The following is a 24912-nucleotide window of genomic DNA, read 5'->3' on the forward strand; positions in this document are numbered from 1 at the left end:
CTAATTTTAGGTGAATGACGCAGTAGCCCGATTTTAAGTGCCTTTGGAGGCCATTGGAGTGCATTCAAGCATAAGATTATTTCAATAAGGTCATTTTCTCTAGAAAGTCTCTTACTGCTGTTCTTAATTGGAATTTGATATAAACGTGCTTTGTCTGATCCCATACCCTAACCTCCATTGACAGTAACATACAGCTGCTACATTATTAAATCTACAGTATTCTTTATGTGTAGACATGTCAAATTGATCTTCATTTAATTGCACTAGAGGGCACACGCAAGTTGGATTTTGACTAAATTTGTACAAATGCTTCCCACTTATTGTTTGATCAAATTTTGTCAAAATTTGACTTGCACACGCATCGCGTGTGCCCCGGTCTCTAGTGGGATATTAATAGTTGACAAAACGTAATTGGGATCTAAATGTATATACGTTTTGGTGTCGAATGTTGGTATATCCAGCTATGCAGCGGGAACAGTTGTTTGCATGGGCTTAACATTATATATTTCTTTTCCGTGTAGTTCAAGAAAATTATGTTGAAGCCTCTCCATATCCACTTACGTACCTGTATGCACCCTAGATATACCCAAATTCTTAATCAGCTACAACAGTATTAGGAAAAAATTGGTCACGTAATCCATGTACCTTATACCCAGTACAATAAGTCATGCCCGGGCTATACCAACATCAAATTTGGATTCAATGGCATCATTGTAGACGTACCCATGCTTCATATATCTCCAGATGTAGTTTTATAGTTGAAATTGTTAATGCCCAATTTAGATTACCAAATCTGGTATTTTCAACCGTTGGTCGTACACTACTGATTTGTTGCTACCAATTTTAATCTATTCAGGCATTTGTTTTAGATAATCTGCTAGCTATCTACTCCCTCTGTCCCCATTCTTTTATCCCTTTTAGGAGTCCGTGTTACTTTTCAATTGATTATATCTTGCAATCTATAATGTTTTAGGTGATTTTGAAAACATCGTTTAAAAGAGCTCATTGAGATCTATCAAACAAGATCCATATTGCATATAATAGGTATTACCAATTAAAAGTTATAATTAGTTTTTTAGCTGGTTAGGATAGGACGAGGGACGATAGAATGGGGACGGAGGGAGTAATAAGTTTGCATTGAAGGATTTCTTGAGTCCCATGTCAACTAGATTCCTCATAACTTAACGTACTTATCTATTCTATAACTTATCGTACATAACAATATATTTGTACAGATATGATTGAACGTATCCTAAATGGGACCGTGTTTTACATCATAGAGAAATAACATAGTTGCGTGTGTGTTTTAAGCATATTTGTGTCTTGTGTCCGTATCTATGCTTCTTAGAGTGGGAGAGTAGTTTTATGCAAAACGAAAAGAATATTAATAGTTTCTCCTGTTGCCACTATTATTGTCACAGAAGCATGCAATTTTAGTTTCGGCTTTATGACAAGGGGTTGTGTAAAGCACGAAGTGTCAGACTTGAGTCAAATATGGCATAACAATATGGTGCCGAAGGTGATTTCTCCTACATAAACAAGCGCCAAAATGTTCTTAAACTGTTTGATTTGGCTGGAGAAAGGCAAATATGAGGAATTTACCTCATCTTCTCACTTGTTCCATGGTAAGTGATCCTCCCAATATACTAAGTGGTAATAATCTGCTTCTTTGTGGGTGACCATGAATGCTACATTGATTCTATCCCCCAAAGAATAGATGAAACAAACTAACAATGGACTTCTCTTACTTGTACTTCCCAGGCATGCATAGCTCCCTTGTCCTATGAGCACTGGGTAATCATTTACAAATCCCTGGGATGTTCCCCATGGGATTTATGTAGACTTGGGTCCTTCAATTCATGACATTAAGATGCTGAGCGTCTAGCCTTCGCTTTTGGGTTAAATAGGATTTCCACATTTGCAGCAGCAGAAAATCATTATGCTAGCTAGTCTCTGTCACAGCATCAAGTTTGTGTTATTGAGCTTGTGATTGTGGTGTGACTAGCCATACTCAGCTTTATTCCTTTCCAGCTATAAACAAACTTACTGTTGCTATGTTAACAAATGCAGGTCAAGTTCCGGCATATATTGCTTTTCAGTTTGTTTTCTGATATACTTAAATTTACTGTAATTTGTAGAGGTAGAAGCAGAGAAGGGCCACAACAGTAAGTTTGTTTTGTGGAAGCAGAGAAGGGCCACAACCTTAAACAAACCTGAATAAAATAGGAAACTAGGATCTGTAATAAACCTAAACGACTCATAATCTAAACTTACCAAGACTCATATTTTAAGCTTAACTTAAAAGAAGCTAAACTGGAATTGCACTTCGGTAACTAATTGTGTGCACACTGGGCAGATTTCCCATTTTGTTCGATTTAGGGAGATAGGAATTGTAAGGAATTTTTTTGAATTTGTGTTTTTTTTTCTTTTTTTCTTTTTTTTGCACAGATTGACTCTTTTGACCATGGTACTTTTTGTAAATGGATTTTTTGTTTCTTCTTGCAGACCCTTCCCTGGTTTTGCCTGCTTTAGTCGGTCTTCTTTATTCATCATACGTAGTATTGCAGTCATTTGCTAGTAACACATTTGTCGCCGTGCTCAAATATCATAATAAAAGCTTTGACGTTTTATGTATGTTGTTCAACTGTCTTAGGTATAATCTAGTTCACCTTTTAGTTCTTTCTTCATATTTGTTTTGGGTTTTCTTGACCCCTCGCACTACCATTATTGGGCTTAGAAAACTTCAGAGGGTCAATTTTGTTTGTACATGCCTTGTTTCTGGAAACTTTGGATTAGCGCTAGCTATTTTGGTTCTCAAGTTTAATACATATGGCAACAGTTTTACTTGTGTAACCTATAGTTATGCTTTTTGCAGCGACCTCTGTCAAAGCCCAGATCTTCCAAAAGCTTCAGGTGACGTAGCAAAAGCTATATCTTTCCTGTTTTAATCTTGGAATTGTTCATGACATGCTGTAGCATCCTTGTTCATACATATTTGTTAACAATTTTAGTAGCAAAAGCTATATCTTTCCTGTTTTAATCTTGGAATTGTTCATGACATGCTGTAGCATCCTTGTTCATACATATTTGTTAACAATTTTAGGGAAATTGTCTGAGAGAAGTTATTTTATCTTGAAAGTACTATAAAACATCCAAAAATCCAGTAACAGAGATTATTATCCATAAACCCTTTTCTTGGCTGCCTCTGACTTATTTTTGGGGAATACCATCTCCCATACATGTACTTTACTACCATACTTAAGTAGAAAATGTTTTTACTAGCATTATTTGGTAACAATCAAACTTTTTGATCGACATGCATATAGCCCAAAAATTCTGTTGAAGCCACGTACTTTTTTACCCCTCATGGTTGGGGGCCTATTGATTGACCTTATTCTTCGGCAATCGTGCATAAAGTCATGGTGAAATTTGGCTCACCAAATGGCAAGTATATTTGCACGAGCTATGTGTGATTGCTTTTTTGATATATGAATGCTGGATTACTATCTGATTCAGCAGCTACTCCATAGCAAATCCAAGAAAATGGACCTGAGGAACGTGGATTGTTGAGATGCAATTACTCATCTCCATCGTAAATATTAGATTTAATCGCAGAACGTACTTGCATAGAGATATAAGCGTTTGTACATTGATATGTGATGATTGAAATCTCAGAACATCCATTCCCCATTCCAAATGCTTTCAACAATATGAAAGCGCTTTTGCAATCAATTGGTAGTTCATAGGATATGGTTTTAAGATACCCTATATTGAATTATTTTTCTGTGTTATCTTTTTGTTCCTTAATTTAGGTTTAACCTTCTTTGTGCATAATTTAGATGTTTTTATTTGCTACCTTGTAGGAGGGTCAAAGTTGGATGCTGACATCGTGCTCGAGCAGATTCCATAATGGTCAAACAATGTATGCTTTGTTATTTAGTAAATTTTTAATGGTCTTGCTAACCTCTGCCCACTAGGCGGAGGATAATATGCCAATAATTCCAAACAAGTTTGGATATCAATGCATATTTTACGGATATTAATACACTTTTACAAATATCAATGCACCTTTTTCCGAATATAATTGCACCTTTTATCTATTATCCTACACCTTTTGGGTGGAGGTTAGAATAATCCAGTTTTTAATTTGTTTTGGTTATAAGTAACATTTTTAGGGTGACTTGGTTGTTTCATGGATATGGAGTCCTTTATTGTTCTTTCTTTGCTCATCTCCTTATCGTCAGAGTTCTTTGTTTCTATACTCATGTGGAATGTCCATGAGTACTGTGTGGTTGTTGATCAAGATCGGTTAACCTCTCTTGAGCCTCCTGGTTCAGTGATTGGGTTCACCTAGCCCTTTGTCTGACCTGCATAGGCAACGCACGACTAAGGGCCAGACTGGTTGGAAACTGAAAAGGCCCTTTGCGGTCTAGTCAGAAAGTTGTAGGAGGAAGATGAAACCACTAGGGTTTAGAGAGGTGAAGAGTGCGTACCATTGTAGGGTTTCATCCTTGCCTTTATATAGACCTCCTTGGCTTGCCTTGGGCCTACGTCACACTTGATGTTTTGGATAAGGTAGTTATTGGGCATGTGCGTGAGCTGTCACCCATGTGTGCTCGTGCCCAACTCGTGCCATAACCGTTCCGCCTGATGTCACACCTGACATACTGGATAAGGCAGTTAAACACACCTGGGCGAGCTGACACGTAGAGAGGAGTGTTGACCTCAGTATGAGTTGGCCGAACCATAATGTCTGAACCATAGAGAGGAGCCTCGACCTCAGTATGACTTGGCCAAACCATAATGTGTGAACCAAATAGAGGGTCAATCCTTAGAATGAGTTGGCCATTCGGATTTGCTTGTCCGAACGCCGTTTGTGCCGAACCAAGCCCGATCGAACCTAGCAACCCGGTCAATGCCTTGATTGGATCAAACAAAATTGAGGAGTTTAACCCGGCCTTTAGCCAAACGTCGTGACCGTGGCTGAACTAGCATATTTGGCCCACTACAAGTACTTACATGCTTGTGGCTCATAATAACCAACGTGCGCGCGGTTGCTTCCTTCTAAGGCGGAATGCTCATAATAACCTGTGCCATGTCATCTCCATAAGTGACCTCCATAATGACAAACCATGCTAGTGGTAGCTGGCATCTAGGCATCCATCACAAAGCATCCAAGAGAATTCAGCAGGGCGTCAACCTTAGCATCACCACGGTACAAATCAATGAGCTCACATGCAGAAATATCCCAAGTAAAAGAGTCAGCTTAGCTAAAGATTGACACTGCAAGGCCACGCCGACTTGAATCCTATAACAAGTGAAGTTGATGTGACGAAATGATTACCCATGTTGGTAGGCAAGGCCCTCGTTACCATCCCCTCCGACAGATAGAGAGCTTTCCCACTTTACGTGAACAAAACTGATCCATCCATCCGGTCAGAGTGTGGGTGCTTCTGTCTCTTCCCCAATCCGCCTCTGGTCTCACAGCACTGAATGAAGATTCCACTTTCTGCACTTACTAGGAATGCAATGACTTGGAAGAGAATGACTAGAGCCAGTAGATTGTTTATTTTTTTGGTCAAATGGATATTTGAGCCAGTAGATTGTAGATATATACACACTGTGCTTGGATTCTTCAAATCCCCTAGAATACCTGTGCCATTGGGTTTGACGTGGGTTGGTCTATGAGATATGTGTTTGACATGCGTAAATCGTACCCAAAATGGACTTTGGATCCTTTACTAGCAGAACAGTGAGGAAAAAGTTCACATTGGTAGACAAGGAATATTTTTACTGAACGCTAGAAATCTCTTTTACCTAAATTTAATTGATTTCAAGCACATCGATAATTGAGCATTCTATTGCAGAACATTATGCAATGTATCAGTATTAGATGTTCATTTCATGTTCAGGCCGTATCCAATATTTGGAAGCATATCCATGTATCCTCCGCTTAAGGCTTTAGGGAGATTTGACGTCGGGGCAGACATCTGCACCCGATATTCATACTAGACTTCATTAACATAGTTTGTGCATATGACATATATTCTCTTTTAGTGTTTAATTTGAGGAACTCTAAAGCATAAAAAATTAGTTTGTTGGTGCATAGGTCTTTGGAAAATAGATATGAGTGCTGAACAACATTTACGTTGTTTGGCCCCTTTCGTAACTGCAACTAATACCTACATGGTAATCAGGATCTTAGGGGCGGTCTTGTGCTGTACTTGATCTGTCGGCATTATTCCCCTAGACGTGCATATAGATAGACATATGTCTATGTATATGCTTGGGTGATTTTATCTCCACGTGCAAGATGAGGCTGCATGTGAAGGAGCGTTGAAAAGCTTGATATACATTCTTTGTCCCTCAACTCCAATCTTGAGCTTCGAAATCTTGGTGCCCTTGGTTGGGGCTTGTCTCCACAATTCTTTTCCAATAACTAGAATCTGAGTGGAAAAAGATGTTTTGCTGTTTCGTTTAGGTGAAATCTATTAGTGTTTATGACATTGTAAATGTTTATTAATATGTTATATACATTTGTTTGTGGATATGTGTATCATACAAAATCCATGTCTGTTTGAGCTTTTTAGTTTATAGCTGTGCCAATCTCTTGCAGTTGTCTCATGCATGTGTATGGGTAATGAATTGACTCAAGGCTAACCGTCCTTAAAATTTGTTTATGACTTTCTGGATGTCCTTGATTGCAATTGCGGTTAATCTTTTCAAGAGCTTCCGTTTTGTTTTTGACTAGATTTTTGAATCTCTGCAGTGGTGTAGGTTGAAGACTGGAACTTGTTGGTTGAACCCTTCATTGACAAGTTGTTTGCAGAGCCATCAAATGCCATAATTGTTAAGTTCCTAAGTTATATTAGTGAACAATTTGGCAGATGCTGCAGATGTAGTCCTTCACCGGATTCTGTTGCGTACAAGACAGCTGGATGAGTGAGTAAATTCTCTTTATTTTATTGCATGTGAAACCCTCGACGGTTAATATCTCATGATTCTCACATAAATCCCATCCGTAATCTTGCTGGTTTAAATCCTGTAATCAAATTCACATACTACTGTTAGATGTAATGGTGCATTAAAAAGTTTTCCATGAACATGAAATGCAGACTTCCTATATGCGGTTTTCTAGAGTTGGTAAAGAATACTTCATAGGGGTTATTGTAACTAAAGTTAGATTTCTGAAATTGTGCCTTCATAAACAAGCCCAACCACTAGCTATGAATGTGTTTAGGCTATTTGTTTGAGAGAAATGTGACTTTTGTCAACAAGCTATTTGTTTCAGACTCCGCGTCATGAATGTGTTTAGAACCTGATGACACGAATTACAGAAGGTGCCTGGATCTGAACTTGATGAAATGCTATTTCCTGTAACATTTCCACACAGAGTTGATGCTTGATAGTTTCTGCAGAAAATGGTTAGGAAATATCAAGGAACAATCTGGTTATCTTTGGATGTGCAACATTCTCCTTTTTTTCCTTCTCTCTTTACTGATGAGAAACCCCTTGCAGTGTAACACATGGGGTCTATGTATGTAGTAGCGCATTCGCAGATTGGGCAAAGCTAAGACTCATGAGAACCATTATTGTCACGTTGCTGGTGGCCTAAAGTAGTTGAACAGAAGACCTCCACTAGATGTGCTCTCTTACCCCTTGGGATTGCAACATGGCTCTTTTTAAATTATGAAGGCCTACCGTAAACGGACGGATGCTAGAATATAAGCCTAGGACATCGAAGTTCTCTCATCTTCCTCAGTATAATGGTTTTGGTGTTATCTTTTTTTCATGCAACAAGATGCAACTATGAGAAAGCTACCAAGTAATAGATCTGTTAAAGCATCCAACTTAAAAGCAATTGGCAACTTGCTGAGAGGCCCCCCACCTAGGCTCATGTACGAGTTTTGGAGGGTATAATTAACCGCAATGGGACAAGCTCTGACAAGATCGAACATTCTTTCCAAAGAACTTCTAAATGCAAAAGGAAGGAAATAGTTTACTTAAATAAAAATATTCTAGGAGCATATTTTTGTGCCAGAGAGAAGCCAATTGATTGGCTATCAATATGCTACAAGATTCACAGATGCTTTCAATTATTTTTTTCAATCGTGATCTACTACATGTTCTAAATTTTGATGGAATATAAATCTTGGATGCTCTGATGGTGCTGTTTTCGTATTCGTCTAACTTTGTTTGTCCTCTCCGCTCTGATTGCTTAGTTCCTAGCCCTCACCTGCCCTACTAAAGCTGGAGAGGTGGGTAAAACCATGGTTAATGAATGTTGCATATTCAGTTTGACTATTCGGTTGCTTGTTTATACTATTTTGGGAAAATGACGGCCAAGGACGTGTTTTGATAATTAATACACACCAAGGGACATTTTCAGCATTAACAAATGTTCTTAGCTTGTCCTTGACGGGTATTAATTATCGAAACACGTCCTGGGCCATCATTTTCCCTACTATTTTCCTTGTTTAAGAACTGCACCCTTGTGGATTTTTCCTATACATATGTGAATCATTTCATCACGTCACAATTGATTACATTAGTTATCCTCATGAGTATAGCTACTGATCACCATTACTGTTTCTTTTATGTGTGATTGATGGAATCATCTTCTACAGATGGAAAAGTCATGACTCTGAAATCGACAATCCCGTGAAACTGGCGCTCTCTTTGATCGTCTCTGCCCTTTACTTATTATTAGGCAGGCTGCTTCCACTGAGGGTTTTTAATAATCTCGACTTTTCCTTGATGTATGGTGTTCTTCGGGACCAAGGTATGGTGCTTGATGCAGATAGTTCTTGGTTCCTTTCTTTTCTTTTATTTTGTTTCGGTTTCTTCTTCGTTATTTGCAATTCCAGATCCCTGTCTGCTATTTTTAGTTCGTAATGCTGTCTCAGCCCCATTGTTGACCTCACATTTCTGGTGCACTTTTCATCTGCTGGCTTCAATATTCATGTTTTCAACAGTAGGGAGTATTTTCTTATTTGTATCAGTGCTTGAAAGTGGTCAACTTAAGACCGCATCGTTCACATCGCACGAAGCTGTGCTGTTTTCTATGGATGTGATGATAATTGATGTTATGTTAGTAAATATAAGTGCTTCTTGGTTTCGATTCATAGTTGTTTTTTAGTGAGCTCATGGATACGTGGTGCCTGTCAGAGTATCGGCTGGCTTGAAAAGTGGCATGTAAGGTGTTTGTGTATGGCCATTTAATTTGGATGCAAATCATAATGCCTCACTTCATGCATAAACTTGAGAAGTAAAAAGTCTTACGCTTTGACTTTTTCAAGGTTTGGTGCATTTTTGGATGTCTGAAATTGAAAAAATTTGCACAAGCTACACAGGATGGAGGCGTTGGGTGTGATCATTTCGTTCTTCTGCTATTTCTTATATAGGTCATTAATGACATAGCTGATCATAATTTTCATTTGAAGCTATGGAATTTATGTGGCTTTGGTTTACGGACGTCTCATGACTTATGATACCTTTCCATACAAAGGAGACCTTATCCTTGAATGTAGGCTTGTCAATGGACCGGATCCGATCCGAAAAATCCGATCCGGATCCGAATCCGATAATGTCAATCTGAAATCCGATAATCCGAATCCGGTAATTCAAATACGGATTTGGATCGGATCGGATTAAATCCGTTATCAATCCGAATCCGAACTTTATTTTTTTTAATTTTTTAAATTTTTTTAAAAAAAACAGTAAATTTTTAATTTTGAAAAAAAAATGTTTAAGAAGTTGTATTTTTATTTTTACTTTTTATCTTAATTTTTTTTAATTTTTTTTTTGAAAATAATTTTTTTTTTGCTAAAATTTTTGAAGTAAAAAAAGTTTTCGGATCAGATTCGGATTTTTGGATTTGGATTATCATTATCGGATTCGAGTCTTATTGAATCCGGATCGGATTCGAATCTGTCGGATCCGGATCGGATCCGGCCCATTGACAGGCCTACCTGAATGGTATTATGTGCAGGACAAATAAAGATTCCTCAGATCATTTACTTTGTAAGAGGTTCAATTATTTTTTATTTCTAGAGATTGGAGGATTATCTATGACTTGTAGGTTTAGACTCTGGTGGTTTGTTTCTTCTCTTTTCTTGGGCAGTCTGCTTATTCCGTTTGACTATGTTGCGAATGGCAATTTAATCAATCTTTGGCTGTTTTGTCCGTCTTATAGGAGGTGGCTCCTTTCGTGTTTGTAGGAAATTAGGGTTGAGACAAACTTAATGTTAGGCTCATCTTTATATGTCTAAGACTCTAAATACGTATCTCTAGGGAGAAAAACTCGGGTTGGGGATTATTGCATGCATTCATATGGTGTTTACCAGGCATATGGACATATAGGTTTATAGATGCTTATATGTACCATGGAGATGTAAGCGAAGTGGATTTCAAAGGTGGTTGGTTGGATACATGTGTGGAAAAGGATAAGAGGAGGGGTAACAAGAAGAGAGATAGAGCACGACAGGAAGTCCGAGTGATCGTGGCTTGGGTGCTCGTGAGAGTGAGTGTTAATGGAGGTGTTGAGTGTGTTGGGTTGGGGTTGGAGGTGCAATAGTCACTGGTTGATGACTTTGCAACCATAGAGGAGGAATCTGACAATTGCTTTCCGTGAATTTCTGCAATCTAATTCTTCTCTGAAGAAAGTATAATTTCCTCTCTGCTAAAATTGATGGTCTAATGAGGCTCAGTAGGCAATATACATAGTAAATGTTTGTAGGGCCATGACTGCCATCACATTGTTATCGGTTTTCTCTAGTTTTACCATTCCCAGAAACACTGGCAATCAAAGGGCCTAAGACTGGGTAATATGTCATTCTATTGGTTTGATGCATAGATTTTTTTTGGCAGGGCATTTGTCAAATCTGCCACTTTGTTCAGGGTCCCTAAGACTACGCTCTGTCTTGCAGTTCCAAATTTCCAATAATTTTTCCTAATACTATAGTTTTGCACTGCTGAAATATTATATGCTTTGTGTTCTTGTTTTCTTGTGTAATTGCGTCTTAGAACACTTTAACTTACAAGCTTTCTTGGAAATAGTTCGTTCCTAGATTTTTTGCCAACTTTTCTTTTGTTTTTTGGAAATCCTAATACAGGATATTTTGACATAAATGATCCTGAATGTGTTGCTGGAATCCTTCTAAACAGGTTTGCTTAACTACCAAAACAATCATCAAGCCTTTTTCACACTTACCCCTTTTCTGATAAAGTTCTGAATGAAGAGCTGGTATTCTCTCTTCTATTGGTTTCAGGGCATTTAATAATTTTGAGTTTGATGATGTTCGGAAACTTGCAGCTGAACTCTCTGGGCGGATTCATCCTCAACGTATATAGCAATATGACTTTTTGTCCTTAAATGGCATTTTGCTATCATTCAGCCTTTTCTTTTTGTTTACAAAAGTTCAAACTATCAGCATGACAACATGTAACAAGTGAAGGGCGTAGTGTCTTGTCTATTTAAGCTAGGGCAAATTTTCGTAGTCGTCCCTCTAGTTTTACGGTTGTCTCAATTTCGTCTCTCTAGTTTCAATTGTCTCAATTTTGTCCCTGTAGTTTGTTTTACGTTCCAAATTGGTAAAATCGTTAACACCGTTAATGAAACTAACGGAAAAATATGATTAAAAAATTAAGTGCTCCAATTTTCAATCCGGTTGAACCGGTGCGAAGATCTTATTTTTTGATCATTTTATACTAGATGGTCGTAATGAATTTTTGGCTCTAAGGCTTTTCAACGAGCACCCGAAGACTCCTTATTTAGTTTCAGGGCTATCTTAGGGTGCTCATTGAAAGGCTTTAGAGCCAAAAATCCCTTATGACCATTTAAGATAAAATGATCAGAAAAATAAGATCTTCGCACCGGTTCAAACAGATTAAAAATTGGAACACTTAATTTTTTATTTTTTATTTTAATATATAAACGGTGTAAAAAATTAAGTGTTCTAATTTTCAATTAGTTTGAACCGGTGCAAAGTTCTTATTTTTCTGATCATTTTATCTTAAAGGTCATAATGGATTTTTGGCCCTAAAGCCTTTCAATGAGCACCCTAAGATAGCCCTGAAACTAAATAAGGAGTCTTCGGGTGCTCGTTGAAAAGCCTTAGAGCCAAAAATTCATTACGACCATCTAGTATAAAATGATCAAAAAATAAGATCTTCGCACCGGTTCAACCGGATTGAAAATTGGAGCACTTAATTTTTTAATCATATTTTTCCGTTAGTTTCATTAACGGTGTTAACGATTTTACCAATTTGGAACGTAAAACAAACTACGGGACGAAATTGAGACAATTGAAACAAGAGGGACGACTACGAAAATTTGCCCTTTAAGCTATTTAAAAGTTGGAAAACCAGAGGAAAGAATGAATAGAAGAAATTCATTGGCCGATATGAGTTTTTAGGTAGATGCTTTTAGTGCGTGAAATTTACGGCGTTATGCCCTTAGGTTCTTACAATATCTCAGAGTGCTTGCTCTTAACTTTTTATTGGTTTGATGACTTCATAATATTGAGTCTTGAAGTAAAAGTAGTTCATGACCAACAAGCTTTGCCAATGACATTTGGGCAATGCATTGATTGTATTTTATTGTAGCTGATATGATTTTGTTCAAGAAAATAGCTGTAGGTACATGGAAGAACACGAGTGGTATTTTAATTTTTCATTCATGTACTTCTACGCACTTGGGGCAATGTGTTTTACTTACTCAGTTCTTTAGTTTTTTTTAAGCTTACTTGATATCATTTTCTTTTAAGGATTGTTTGCCCAAATTTGTTCTGTAGTTTTCAAATTTTCTATGAAGCATGGGTAGGTCTAAATTCCAGTCGTGCCTTGTACTTTGCATGGTAGCTCTAACTATGTACGGGGTAAACCTGTACCGAAGTTTTTATATGACTTTGCCATACCCCAAAAAGTATCCAAGACATTCTAAGCTATACAAAATACTGAGATGAACCAAGTTGAATAGACTTTCTTTTTCAATGTTTTGCATGATTGTAGAACAAATATTTCAGTCTATTGGTTCTTTTGTATAATGTCATTAAACTCTGGTTTGTATCTTAAGTTTATCATTAGACTGTTATTTGATCTTGGATTATCCAAGTCATTCAGCTTTTTCCTTTGTTCAAAGTGTAATGATTACATTATACTTTGTTCAACATCATAAAAAACTCATCTGTTATAGTTGTAGCCCAGCCATACCATACAATGCATTTATTTGGTTACCTCGAATTGACATTTCGATACCCGCACATGTGCTTCTTAGGAGTACAGTAAACTGGTGTGGCGGCGGCGTTTTTTGGTATGTATATGCACCTTCTTTTGTATAACTTTGTATTCGGCCTAATGGACCGACTAATCTTGGGAACCAATCCTGTAGAGACCCGTATAATTTTAATTATCGAAATGTTTTATTAATGCCGAAACTGGGAAAATATTAATAATGTTGTGGTTTTAAGATTTGGGGTCTAAGGTGATGAAATTGTTAGTAGAGGGAGTGGTTGTGTAATTTGCACTAGTGTGCTAGTATATAAGGGTGTGTGCGTGTGTGCGTAGGAGATAATATATCTCCACCTATATCTCTCTCCCATCTCACAGCTCTCTCTCTTCTCTCTACCGTCTCTCTCTCTACCTCTCTCACTTGAAACCTCACTCAATCACCCAAACACCCACAAGATCCACCTCCATTCCGCCTTGCAATCATGTTCTTAAACTCGGGTTTCGTTGGTTTGAGCTCGGAGGAAAGATCTTGGTCAATTTTGGAGTTCTTGGAGCTAGGGCTTGCTTGAATCGCGTTGGTTTCAGTCTTTGCTTGAGGTAGGGACTTCTTCTCCTTCTCTATTTGTGAATATGTTGATTTGGTGTAGTATTCAAGCTTGGATCATCACCCTTTGTATCTCGAAAATCTGTCAAAATTTATAGAAATCGTGGCTGGAAGTGCCTGGGGATCAATCCCCTTGTGCAGGGGCATCGATCCCCCTGCTGTTTGGATTTTTCTGTGTTGTTTGGGGATCGATCCCCATGTGGTGGGGGATCAATCCCCATTCTCTCTGAATAGTTTTGAGCCACTTTATGATATCTTGATTGTTTTGAGCCCCAATCGCTTCTAATCCCTTTTGGACACCTCCTAACCTATTTCAAGCATGGTTATTTGAATTCTGTTGGTTAACTTAAGTCATTATCGTTCCGTTGGACTCTCATTATTAAAGAAAGAATAGAAGGTTACTTGATTAAAACCATAGTGACATGTCTCTTGTGTGCTTGATCGTATGTGGTGGATAAATGTGGCATGTTTACAACGTCGGTATCGTATTGTAGGATGATAAGTGTAAGAATGTGAACGTATGAATGTTGTTTGTTTGTGTATTGATTGAGTGTGTGTGTGAGTTGGGGATTGGAATAGGGGAGTCCCATAACGCAAGGGGTGGTAATACGGAGACTCAAGTGGGTCTCGTAACGCAAGAGGTGGCGATTCGGTGAGACCCAAGTGGATAGAGTTCACTGTAACGCAAGGGGTGGAAATATAGTAACACTAGGAGTGTTTATGCTATAACGCAAGGGGTGGAAATACAGTTGAATGTGACGTGACGTCGGTAGTACATGTCATTTCTTGAATTGTATGCTTACTTGAGATTGTGACATACAATGGATTGAATCGAAATGAATGTCGACTTACTTGTTGTATGTTAAACACCTTATCTACGTGTCACCTTGGACATTGCATGACTTCGTAGAACATACCAATCATGCTATCATAGAAAGAGTTGAGCGTTGATTGTGTCGTTGTCGATTGAACCGTATTGATTGCGCCCATTCAGTAGTCGTTGAAGTTTACCAAACGGCCGTCAAATTCAATTATTTATTTACCGAACTACAACTAAAGATTTGCATAGTATAGCGAGGAAGTCCGAGTCGATCCACAGGGAGTTCGAATATAGCTTGTTCGGATTGTAGATGTAAGGGTTTTTGGCGTTAAGGCGGCCAACTTTTAGTTTTCCTTTGAAAGGTGAGAAATACCCTTATGAAAAACTGAAAAAGACTAGAAAATGAGTTTGGACTAAGAATTAAAAGTGGCAAGGCAATGGAGTTTCTAACTCCCATAACTTAAGCCATCTAACAATTCTCAACGAAAACACGGTTGAATCGCACGGCATAGGCTATCAACCAGAAGATTTAGCTATGAAAATGGTTAGACTTGATATAGAGTTTGAATAACAAGCTAAAAACAAGGCGTGACATCGCTCACGGAACCATATGAGCAAGCATATAATCAACGGAGATTAACAACGCCAAGACGTGCATTCAAACTAAATATCAAGGTCATGAACAAAAAGCGTAGTTTGGAAAGCGAGCAAGTTCTTTGGTTCTTTTGGCAAACACGAGGCGAGACATAGCTCACGGAACCATATGTGCAAGCATATGATCACCGGAGGTTAACTTCGACAAGTTTTGTTACATAAAAGGCGAACCACGCACATTTATAAACCAAACCTCAAGTCTTAAGTTGAGAAGAGCAAAATTAACCCTAAGTCACGAGGTGTTAATCACCCCGATGCCAAGCCTAATCAACTACTCACACATAGCAAAAAGACTAGAAAATATGCTTGGAAAGGTAAACATGATTAACCGATAAAAATGGAAATAAACTTGATTTATGAGAAGATTTATACCATAGCTACAACATTAACACATGAGAAAACATCAAAACACTTAAACTTACTTGAGTTCTTGTAGGAAATAACTTGAAAAGCTTAAGAACAACAATGGAGAAACCTAGAGAAAAATTAGAAAACTTAGGCCTAAAAACTAACTAAATGGCCATCCTTTCCATAAATGGCATACAAGCCTATTTATAGGGTTTATAAAATCAGCCTTACAATGGACAAAAAGACCCCCAAAATATCCCAAAAACATACTAGAAGTAGAAACTTTCCATATATGGAAGGTTGAAAAATTCAGCAAAAAAGTGCTGGTCGAAGGGTATTGGTACCGGTACCTCAAAAATGAGGTATTGGTACCAATCCAATTGTCTTCCATTTCAGCACCAAGGTACTGGTACCATGTTTTTGAGGTACCGGTACCATTGTCTGCAAAACTACAAAACATGGCAGCTTGGCCTTTGAGCTCTTGTGATGTCCCGACGGCCCTCCGATACTTCGAGACTCGATCAACGGGACTTGGCGGAGGTGTTCCTTGTGGCCTTGGTCTCTTGGATACCCTTGATGGCCATCCTCCATGCAAATGCCTCATTTGATACACTTTGGCTCACTCCTCGCCAACTTTGACCACCGAACGACCTACGAGGCTCCATATGATGCCGTTAGGATCCGGTGACAATGAAATGTATACCGCCGGGCACTTGAACACTTGGTTGCACCCTGGAACGTCTCTTGGCGTTCAAAATCGCCTTATTAGCACGTTTTTCCTGAAATACACACAAAAATACCTTACGTGCATTATGGGATAAAAACGACAACATACTTAGAGGACTTAAGCACCAAAAATATGCATTATTGGGTGCTTATCACGTATTCTCCATGTCTTTCATTCCATTGTACTTGTCTTCATATTTGCATATAGAATTAGTAGAAGATATTCCTACTGGGCTAGTGTAGCTCAACCCTTCATCATCGTTAGGTTCAAACGTTGGGCAATTGCGTGCATGCAATGTGTGCTGGGATATGAAGAACCATGTTTTGGAAGCTAGCTCCAAGAGTTACTTAGCCATCTTTGTAATGAATTTCTCTTGACAGAGATGTGTTTGTAACTTAACTTTCTTAACCTCTTTTGACTGAAATGTTTGTAATAACTAAACTTACTCATACTTTATGCTTAAGTAGTTTTCAGGCCGGAGTGCCAATGATGTAATTTCTTGAACTTGAGGTTGGATTTGTAAGTTGGACTAATGGAAGCCTGAACTCTTTTGGGGTATTGTCTAAGTAAAGCGAGGATTTTATTTCTGAAAGGCTTTATTTAATTATCTTAAAAATCAAGGGCGTGACAAATCCCACCATTCACTAGTGAGGGTCCCCATTAAATCAAGGGAAAGCTTCGTATTCACTGGCTCGTCAGAGGAATTAATATCACGCCGGTGGGATACTGGGAGTCAAACCCTAGACCAAAGGCTCCCGGTTGCCAAGTGACCAACTGCGCCAACCCATGGTGCATACACTTTGTTTTACCTTGATAACTTGAGACCAACCTAGCTTGCAAGATCAACGACCAGTTAGTACCCAGAATGCACTTCAATGTCAAAGTCTCAACACAACTACTCAAAAAGAGAAGGAAAATATAGAGCTCTTAGGTGGAAAGTAACTGTATATACCTTTCTAGGGTTTGGTTCAAGTAATCGTGTGCTAGGCACATGCCTGGTGAGGCTCCCAGTGGTTATTTTTTATTTTCACAAACTGATCTGTAGTCTTCCCTCCACTATTCGGTTAAGTCAAGGATGTTCCATTCTAACTCTGTTCTGCAAAACTTCCATGACTTCTGGAGTGTCATGTATTCCTCGTCATTTTTATTTCCATCTTTGCCATCTAACCTTCCTGCATTTTGTGATTTTTGCAGGAACTACTTCCAATTATTGCCTCACAGTTGGAAGATTCAGCAAATGCTCATGAAATACCAAAAATAAAAGCTTGTTTGTTTGCATTATGCACATCATTTGTGGTAATCTCGGTCATTAACCTACAGTTGTCATGATTTTCAGTCCCACTTGGGAATTTGGTTTATTATATTTGGCATCAGTTACATGGCATTCAAAGCTTACAGTTTCTTCTGGTATACAGATTAGAGGCAGGGATTCAATTGTGCATCCAGGTATGCTTGAAATTAGGAACACTATAGAAACTATCCTGTTGTGGCCTACTCTCTATGGAGATGAAGGTACTCCCTCTGTCCCTCGGATTTCCAAAGTCAGGGTATAGAAGTTTTAGTATCCAAAACTATTAGTTAAAAAATGGCTTTAGATATACTCCGTAGTGAAAAGGGGTGATCCATTTAAGTAATGCATTCGAAGTACCTAATGCTATTGTTAAATGTCTCCTTAAGAAGCTGAAACTCCCAAAAGGGAGGAAGATTACGGGACAGAGGGTGCAGTTAGTTTGCTTTCCAAAATTTGCTGATCCCCTCGTTGCTCCTAAACCTGACAGCCGCAAATATCTTTTTCCATTTCAGTTTCTAAAGCCCAACATGGTGCATTGATTGCCTAGCATTGATGATATGTACTGAACTGCAAGATCCCGAATTATTCAGGGATGTGACCACAAAGAAATCAAGTCTCGTCAGAACTCCCTGCTGGTCTCGTCAGTATCTCACTCAGCCTTTGTCTTTCCTGCTTTTCGTTTTTTTTGTGCAGAAAACTACTTGAAAGGCCTTTATGTTGGCCAATTGCCCAAATGATGCTATGTACCCAATAGCTGTAGTCGAAAAGCAAAACAAAGACACATGGATGTGGTTTTTTGAATTCCTGAGGATTGATCTTGGAATTACACCCAGTAATGAGCCTGAGTTCACATTTATCAATGATAGGCAAAAGGTAATAAGATTAGTATGCTTTACATTTATTAACATTAGTATGCTTTACATGTATTTTGCTTACATGGATTATTGACTATTGCCTGACTTCATATTTACCAATGAATGGCAGGGGCGACTTCCTGCATTGGTTGAAACATTTCCAAGTGCAGAGCAAAGGCATTGTTGCAAACATTTGCTCAGTAACTTCATGAAGATTTTCAAAGGCCTGTCACTTGAAGAAAAATTCTGGTAGTGTGCCAAAGCAGCTCATGTTGCTCAATTTCAGTATGCAATGGAGGTTATGAATAAAGAGAATCCTGATGCATGCAAGTGGTTGGAGGCTGAACCTGCAAGGTACTGGTCTAGATCTCACTTTAAGGATATTGTCAAATGTGATATGGTATGCAACAATATGTGTGACGCTTTTAATAAAGGTAAACTTGATGCACGAGACAAGTCAATCATTGAGATGTTGGAATGGACATCTAGTTAATAGGAGGGTTATTAGAAGGGAATGGATTAGGAGACTAACAGACCCTATGTTAACTAACATTTACAATAAGTTGGAGAATTTTTTGGATGAATCAAATGAAAGTATTGCTGACTGGTGTGGTGAGCGGAATTTTCAAGTAAGGTGTCCATATGGCCAATACACAGTAGATTTGGGAGCCATGACTTGTTCTTGTAGGAAGTGGGATTTGTGTGGGATCCCTTGTCCACATGCTATTGCAGCCATTGAAAACGGGAAACAACCACCAAAGGAGTTTGTCAATCCATGTTATTCCAAGGAAAATTATGCAAGGACATACCAACCTTTGATAATGCTCATCAATGGTCATCAAATGTGGCCTAAAACTGGGTTTGATGCAGTATGTTTAAGGGTAAGTATGTCATTTTGAGTCCTTTGTAGTAAATGGTCTATAAATAGGAGTCTAGAGTGCTCATTAGGTAGCTTTTTGATTATTAAGAATATTGAATATATTGATTGAGACATAGTTTCTCTCTCTACCCTTTGGGATTTATCCCCTTGAATGGGATTTTGCTCCTTTCTTTGAATCTTAGATTCCCTTTCATATTTTGATTGCATCATTTACCCCTGTTTTGCCTCCATTGGAGAAAAGGAAATTTGGTAGGCCAAGAAAGTCTAGAAGAAAGGATCCAAGTGAACACATTAACCAAAAAGATAAATGTAAGCTTAGGAGGATTGGCCAGAACTCTGTTTATTTTAGAAAGTGTGGCAAGCATGGTCATAATAGGAGGACATGCACTGCTGCTGGTGGGGCTGAAACAAATGATGGGAGTGTCGGGCGGGGGGGTGGTCCCTGAGCATTCAAGTATTAAGCTACTTAAAATCTTAATAATTTCGGTTCGATTTGATAAAAAACCGGTTATTTTATATGTCGTTTCTCAATTTCTTTCATATATAAAAAAATTAAGCACGTGATAGTTGATATAGCCTAAAGAATCATTTCAATGTACAAATATAATGAATTGGAAATCAAAAACCTTATGATATAATAAGTATATGTTCCGATAAAAAATATATGTCTGCTAAGTCGGTCCCCCAGAGTTAAATTCCTGGCTCCGCCACTGACTGGAGTGGGCAGGTTTGGGAGAGGTTTAAGCATTAGAGTGGGCAGAGTTACAAACACTGGACTGGGCAGGCTTGCAAGCACCGGAAAAGGTCAAGGTGGTACCCAACCTCAGTTTGAAGGCACAAGGGTTCGCACAAGGAGGGGAGGCACTGCAATGTTAGGCATTGGTGGCAGGGTTCAATGGAAAGCAAATGAGGTAACACTATTAATTTTATGTGCATAACAGATTAAAGTTGATAAGTAGTCATAACAATAATAGTTACTCATACATAATTACATCAAAAGTGCTAGTTACAAAGAAAAAGTACATGGAAATTACCTAGAATATACTTTTAGAGGTATTTATGACCGGTAAGAGACTTTTATTAACGGTAAGAAACCTCTATTCTGTGTGATTTCCGGGTATATTTTCTTTGTACCTAGCATTCCCCTCTAATTATATACTACCTCTTCTGCTGGCTAATGTACCTTCAAACTACGCACAAGTTACACAGCCCTCACAACTTGCTGGTGAGAGCAATTTTGTTCACCGTCCCTAAAAGAGGGTGAACAAAACCCTCTCTCATTGGCTAAGAGAAGAGTGGGGACCACTATTAACTTCTATTAACCCAACCAAACCTAACCCAAGTAAGCTTTTGTTCTTAATTTCAAAAAAAAATGCTGAACTAGTTTTGCCTTTTCCACTTCTCCCCCTCCCTCCTGAATGACCTTTTTTTTTTTATCCGAAATGACGCTTATTAATTACTGTAATATCTTCTCTCATGCAATACCCCAACGCTACCTTTTGTTTTGTGATGTATATCCCAAGCCGTAATTCATAATCTTCAATTTTTTGCAATACCAACATTCATAATTACAGAAAAGTATTTCAATTGAATATGGGTTGTTCGGCTAAATAAGCCACTTGGCTTCTTTTTTTTTTTTTTTTTGTCCTGATTCAATTCTTTTTTGCATTTGATAGTTTTACGTCAAAATTTTTGGGGATTATTGTTTCTTCATGACGAGAGGAATCTAAAAAGTAAAAAAATACAATTGAAATCCATTTTTTTTGAATAAAGACGAAAAAATTGGCTTATTTTTGTCTTTAGTAAAAAAAAAAGAGAGGTTTTGATCGTAATTTTTTACTTTTTAGATTCCTGTCGTCATAATGAAGCAATAATCCGCAACAAATTGACCAAAAACTAACAAATACAGAAAAAAATTTGAATAAGGATAAAAAAATAAACCACTTGACTTATTTAGCTGAACAAAGGGGGGCAACAATCAATTCCCAGCAATTTCACTACTATCCTCAAATTTCCTTAGCTCTGCATTGCCAAAATTACTGTAAGCGAGCAACGGACCGTAAAAGAAAAACCAAAGCTAGTTTTCTGTAAAAGGCAATTTCAATTACAGAATCGGCACAATCTGCAACTACAGAAAGCTATATCAGTGTCGCCTTCCAAAAGTTATACTAAAGCCATCTATTGTTCTACAAGGATATAACTTACTGTTCAAGACATTACAGTTTCAAAACATTACTTACAATGCAACTTTTTTGTGAGAAATGTCAAGTTTCAAAAAATTACAGTTGAAGTGTGCATTTAAACTTCATAAACACCCAGCAACATTGGGTACTTGCAATGCATTCATGCCAACGTTAGCTGCCATATTTGGTTGCTCCACATGTAGGCCTTGAGTTGAAGTAGTATCATGTGCATTTTCATCTTCTTCAACCTCCTTTAATGGTTTAGATCTAGTCATTGATTTGGTTGTGGAGTCCTCCCCTTTGCTACCTGAAAAGTTGAAAAATAATCGTCGAAGGCAAAAGCACATAAAAAGAAATACTTGTGAGTTTGCAATTATATATATCTATGTATACTTACCCTTTCTTTTACATGGAGTCTTCTTCTTTGGCAGTTTATCTTCTAATGAACCTCTCTTTCTTTTGTTACCTTGACCTCGACGTTGTCTCTTTGTTGGATCTCGCAACGGTGCCTCGTCATCCACATTTAAGGTTGAACTATTTTGGGCTTGGGATGCAACGTTATGATTCTCACACCTAGAACTTATCCATGATTCAACTTTCGCTTCAAGCTCTAGTAATCCAACCTCAGTTAAAGAAGAAGAAGACATGTCTGGAAACTTCGAACCCTTACTTACAATTCGTTGTACAATTTGCGACAATCCACTATAACGAATTGTGATTGAAGGATCAATGTCGTTCGGAATTAAATCTCCATGAAGGTCAAACACATCTTCATCTACAATTTTCTTAGTCCATCTCTTCAAATAATACCAAGGAGGCAAACTCTCATATTGTAAGTGACGAAATAACTTCAATGCATGTGAGCAAAGAATGCCATGGAATTCAAATAATACCGTGGAATTCAAATTTTCCTAGTCCATCTCTTCAAATAATACCAAGGAGGCAAACTCTCATATTGTAAGTGACGAAATAACTTCAATGCAAGTGAGCAAAGAATGCCATGGAATTCAAATTTTCGACAAGTGCATGATACCAAATGTTCCAAGGGATTATATACAAGTTTGCGAATTTTTTCCCAACCCTCCCAACTCCTTAACAATATATGTACTAATTATGCCATCATCGTTTTCCAAATTCAAAGACAAATCCAAAGCTTGTTGGAATTCTCTTTGGAATAAGTAGAACACCTTTTTCATGTATTTTTCAACTACTTCACTCGACAGACCACTTAGAAACTAAGATCGGAGACGTTTGCTGCGTCTTATTTTCAGCTTCCCTTCTTTTTCACGCCTACTAGCTATGGCCTTAGCATATTGATCGACAAACTCCCGAAGAACAAGGGTACTCCCAAAATGCTTTTTCAAAAAATTATTAATGCTCTCAGTCCTTTGTGTTGTAGTCATTCCGGCACAAAAATAAGCATGACTATAAACTTGAGCCCACTTTTCTCGAAACTCATACAACTTTTGCAACCATACATTGTCGGTGAGCTTAAAATCTACAAGTAACTTTTTCCAACTCTCTTCAAATTCTTCAATTGTCTCTCCATCATATATGCAAGCTTTGAATCGTGATGTAAATGATTTACACCCAGCAAAGACTTGGGATAAGTGTTTGGCAGCATTTTGATAGATATGCCATATACACAATCCATGATGAGAATCTGGAAACATAGCACGAATGGCATTTGCAATTGCTCTAGATTGATCCGTAAATATAGATACCGGCTTCTTTCCTCCCATGGCCTCAAAGAAAGTGGTAAACAACCACGTTATAGCATCCGTTGTTTCGCCATCTAATAGACCACATCCAAAGAGTGTGGTTTGTCCATGGTTATTGATGCCAACAATTGGTGCACATAACATATCATAATTGTTTGTCCTAAATGTTGTGTCAAAACTTATTGCATCACCAAATAAACCATAATCCCTTCTTGACTTAGCATCACAAAAGAAAACACCACGTACTTCATTCTCATCAATAGTGCGAAAAGAGTAGAAGAAATGCTTATTCTTCTGAGTTTTTTGCTTGAAGTACTCTAGAAAACATTGTGAATCGCCCTTTTTGAGAAACCCAGCCCGTTTCTTTTGTATCAAATTATAACAATCAGAGGGTATGAAGTTAAGATACTGAGGACCTCTAGCTTCTGTACTCATGAAAGAGTAAATATGGTTGCTTGAACCATGACGAGTGCATTTTGTCGATAAATCCAACTTGGGAAAACTCGATTCTCCTTTGAGATCTCAAATAATGGGCAAACTGAGGTGGTACAAGATCATGGGTATGATCAGACATGAACTGGATTACATGATACTTATCCCCAATCAGTTTAAACTCAAGCAATGTCTTGCAATCAAATCGTCGATTTTCTCTTCTTTTCCTAGGAGTCCTGATTTTTTTGTATGTCCCTTCACATGAACAAACAAGTACTTGTCGCAAAATTTTATTTTGTTCAGCCTTACTTTTGTTTGTCCTCTGCTTCCTAACACTAAAATTGATTTTTCTCGCATATCCATTGTAAAAATTGTAAGCTTCATCAGCAGTATCAAAAATCATTCCACACTGTGGCACAATAACCTCAACCTCATCTACCGACCCATTATCCCCTTCATCAATTTCATGAGCTTTCTTATCATAGCTTGAACCCAGATTCATAAAATCTTCAAATTCAAATTCTTTCATCAAGTGTACATATCGAAAGGTATAATGACCATTATTCTACAACCTAAACTTGTAAATGTATGTTTCAATGGTTTAGCTTAAAGATGAAGGCAGCTTTGTTCAACGGGTTCAATTTCAACGGCAACACTAATTTCTTCTTCTTTTGTCATCATCGTTCTTATCTTCAAGAGAGAAGAGATTAGGGCTTCACCATCCGAAGCTTGAAGCGAGCTTTGTTCGACGGAGTTAATGTCATCTGCGACCCCAATTTGTTCTTCTTTCGACATTAGTGTTCTTCTCTATTGAGATTAGGGCTTTTTTCGTCTGCTCCTAAAATGAGAGAAAATAAACGTGTTCAGGAGGGAGGGGGAGAAGTGGAAAAGGCAAAACTTGTTTAGAGGTTTTTTTTGAAATTAAGAACAAAAGCTGACTTGGGTTAGGTTTGGTTGGGTTGGGTTAATATGAGTTAATAGTGGTCCCCCCTCTTCTCTTAGCCAATGAGAGAGAGGGTTTTGTTCACCCTCCCTAAAAGAGGGTGAACAAAGTTGCGGCTCAACCATTACTAAGTAAGAAACCTTTGTTTTGGGTGATTTCCAGGTATATTTTCTTTGTACCTAGCATTCCTCTCTAATTACATACCACCTCTTATGCTTGCTAATG

General features: G+C 38.0%; 2 protein-coding genes across 7 annotated transcripts; one reads left to right on the plus strand and one right to left on the minus strand.

Moving 5' to 3' along the window:
* The first annotated feature begins 8 nt into the window (after nucleotides 1-8).
* On the plus strand, nucleotides 9-21730 carry LOC131318367 (uncharacterized). 6 transcript variants are annotated; one of them, XR_009197664.1, is made up of 10 exons: nucleotides 9-89; nucleotides 1422-1625; nucleotides 2876-2913; nucleotides 3864-3922; nucleotides 8628-8782; nucleotides 11271-11344; nucleotides 17578-17679; nucleotides 17799-18314; nucleotides 18659-18882; nucleotides 20169-21730. XR_009197664.1 is itself a non-coding variant. In XM_058348064.1 (8 exons), exons 1-7 carry the CDS (start codon nucleotides 1550-1552, stop codon nucleotides 17628-17630), a joined length of 507 nt encoding a protein of 168 aa, XP_058204047.1. In that variant the 5' UTR covers nucleotides 15-1549; the 3' UTR covers nucleotides 17631-17679; nucleotides 17799-17905. The 6 variants fall into 6 exon arrangements, 4 of the variants coding, with proteins under 4 accessions (XP_058204047.1, XP_058204049.1, XP_058204046.1 ...); XR_009197665.1 differs by lacking the exon at nucleotides 2876-2913 and having other exon boundaries at nucleotides 15-1625; XM_058348064.1 differs by lacking the exons at nucleotides 18659-18882; nucleotides 20169-21730 and adding an exon at nucleotides 11115-11166 and having other exon boundaries at nucleotides 15-1625; nucleotides 17799-17905.
* On the minus strand, nucleotides 21714-24349 carry LOC131318366 (protein FAR1-RELATED SEQUENCE 11-like). Its single transcript, XM_058348062.1, has 3 exons — nucleotides 23806-24349; nucleotides 21989-22214; nucleotides 21714-21898 (listed from the first exon to the last, which is right to left on the minus strand). The coding sequence occupies exons 1-3, from the start codon at nucleotides 24271-24273 to the stop codon at nucleotides 21714-21716; spliced, it is 879 nt and encodes a 292-aa protein (XP_058204045.1). The 5' UTR covers nucleotides 24274-24349.
* Nucleotides 24350-24912: the final 563 nt, after the last annotated feature.

The sequence above is a fragment of the Rhododendron vialii genome, chromosome 3a, assembly GCF_030253575.1.
Source record: "Rhododendron vialii isolate Sample 1 chromosome 3a, ASM3025357v1".
In the NCBI taxonomy this organism is placed as follows: Eukaryota; Viridiplantae; Streptophyta; class Magnoliopsida; order Ericales; family Ericaceae; genus Rhododendron; species Rhododendron vialii.

Coding starts and splice junctions, on each gene's coding strand:
- LOC131318367 (XM_058348063.1), top strand. CDS start 1,550: ATGTTCTTAAACTGTTTGATTTGGCTGGAGAAAGGCAAATATGAGGAA. Junction 8,783..11,114: donor TGGTGTTCTTCGGGACCAAG/GTATGGTGCTTG, acceptor ATCCTAATACAG/GATATTTTGACATAAATGAT. Junction 11,167..11,270: donor GCTGGAATCCTTCTAAACAG/GTTTGCTTAACT, acceptor TATTGGTTTCAG/GGCATTTAATAATTTTGAGT.
- LOC131318366 (XM_058348062.1), bottom strand. CDS start 24,273: ATGAAAGAATTTGAATTTGAAGATTTTATGAATCTGGGTTCAAGCTAT. Junction 22,215..23,805: donor GGAGAATCGAGTTTTCCCAA/GTTGGATTTATC, acceptor TCTTTAACTGAG/GTTGGATTACTAGAGCTTGA. Junction 21,899..21,988: donor GACTCCATGTAAAAGAAAGG/GTAAGTATACAT, acceptor TCAACTTTTCAG/GTAGCAAAGGGGAGGACTCC.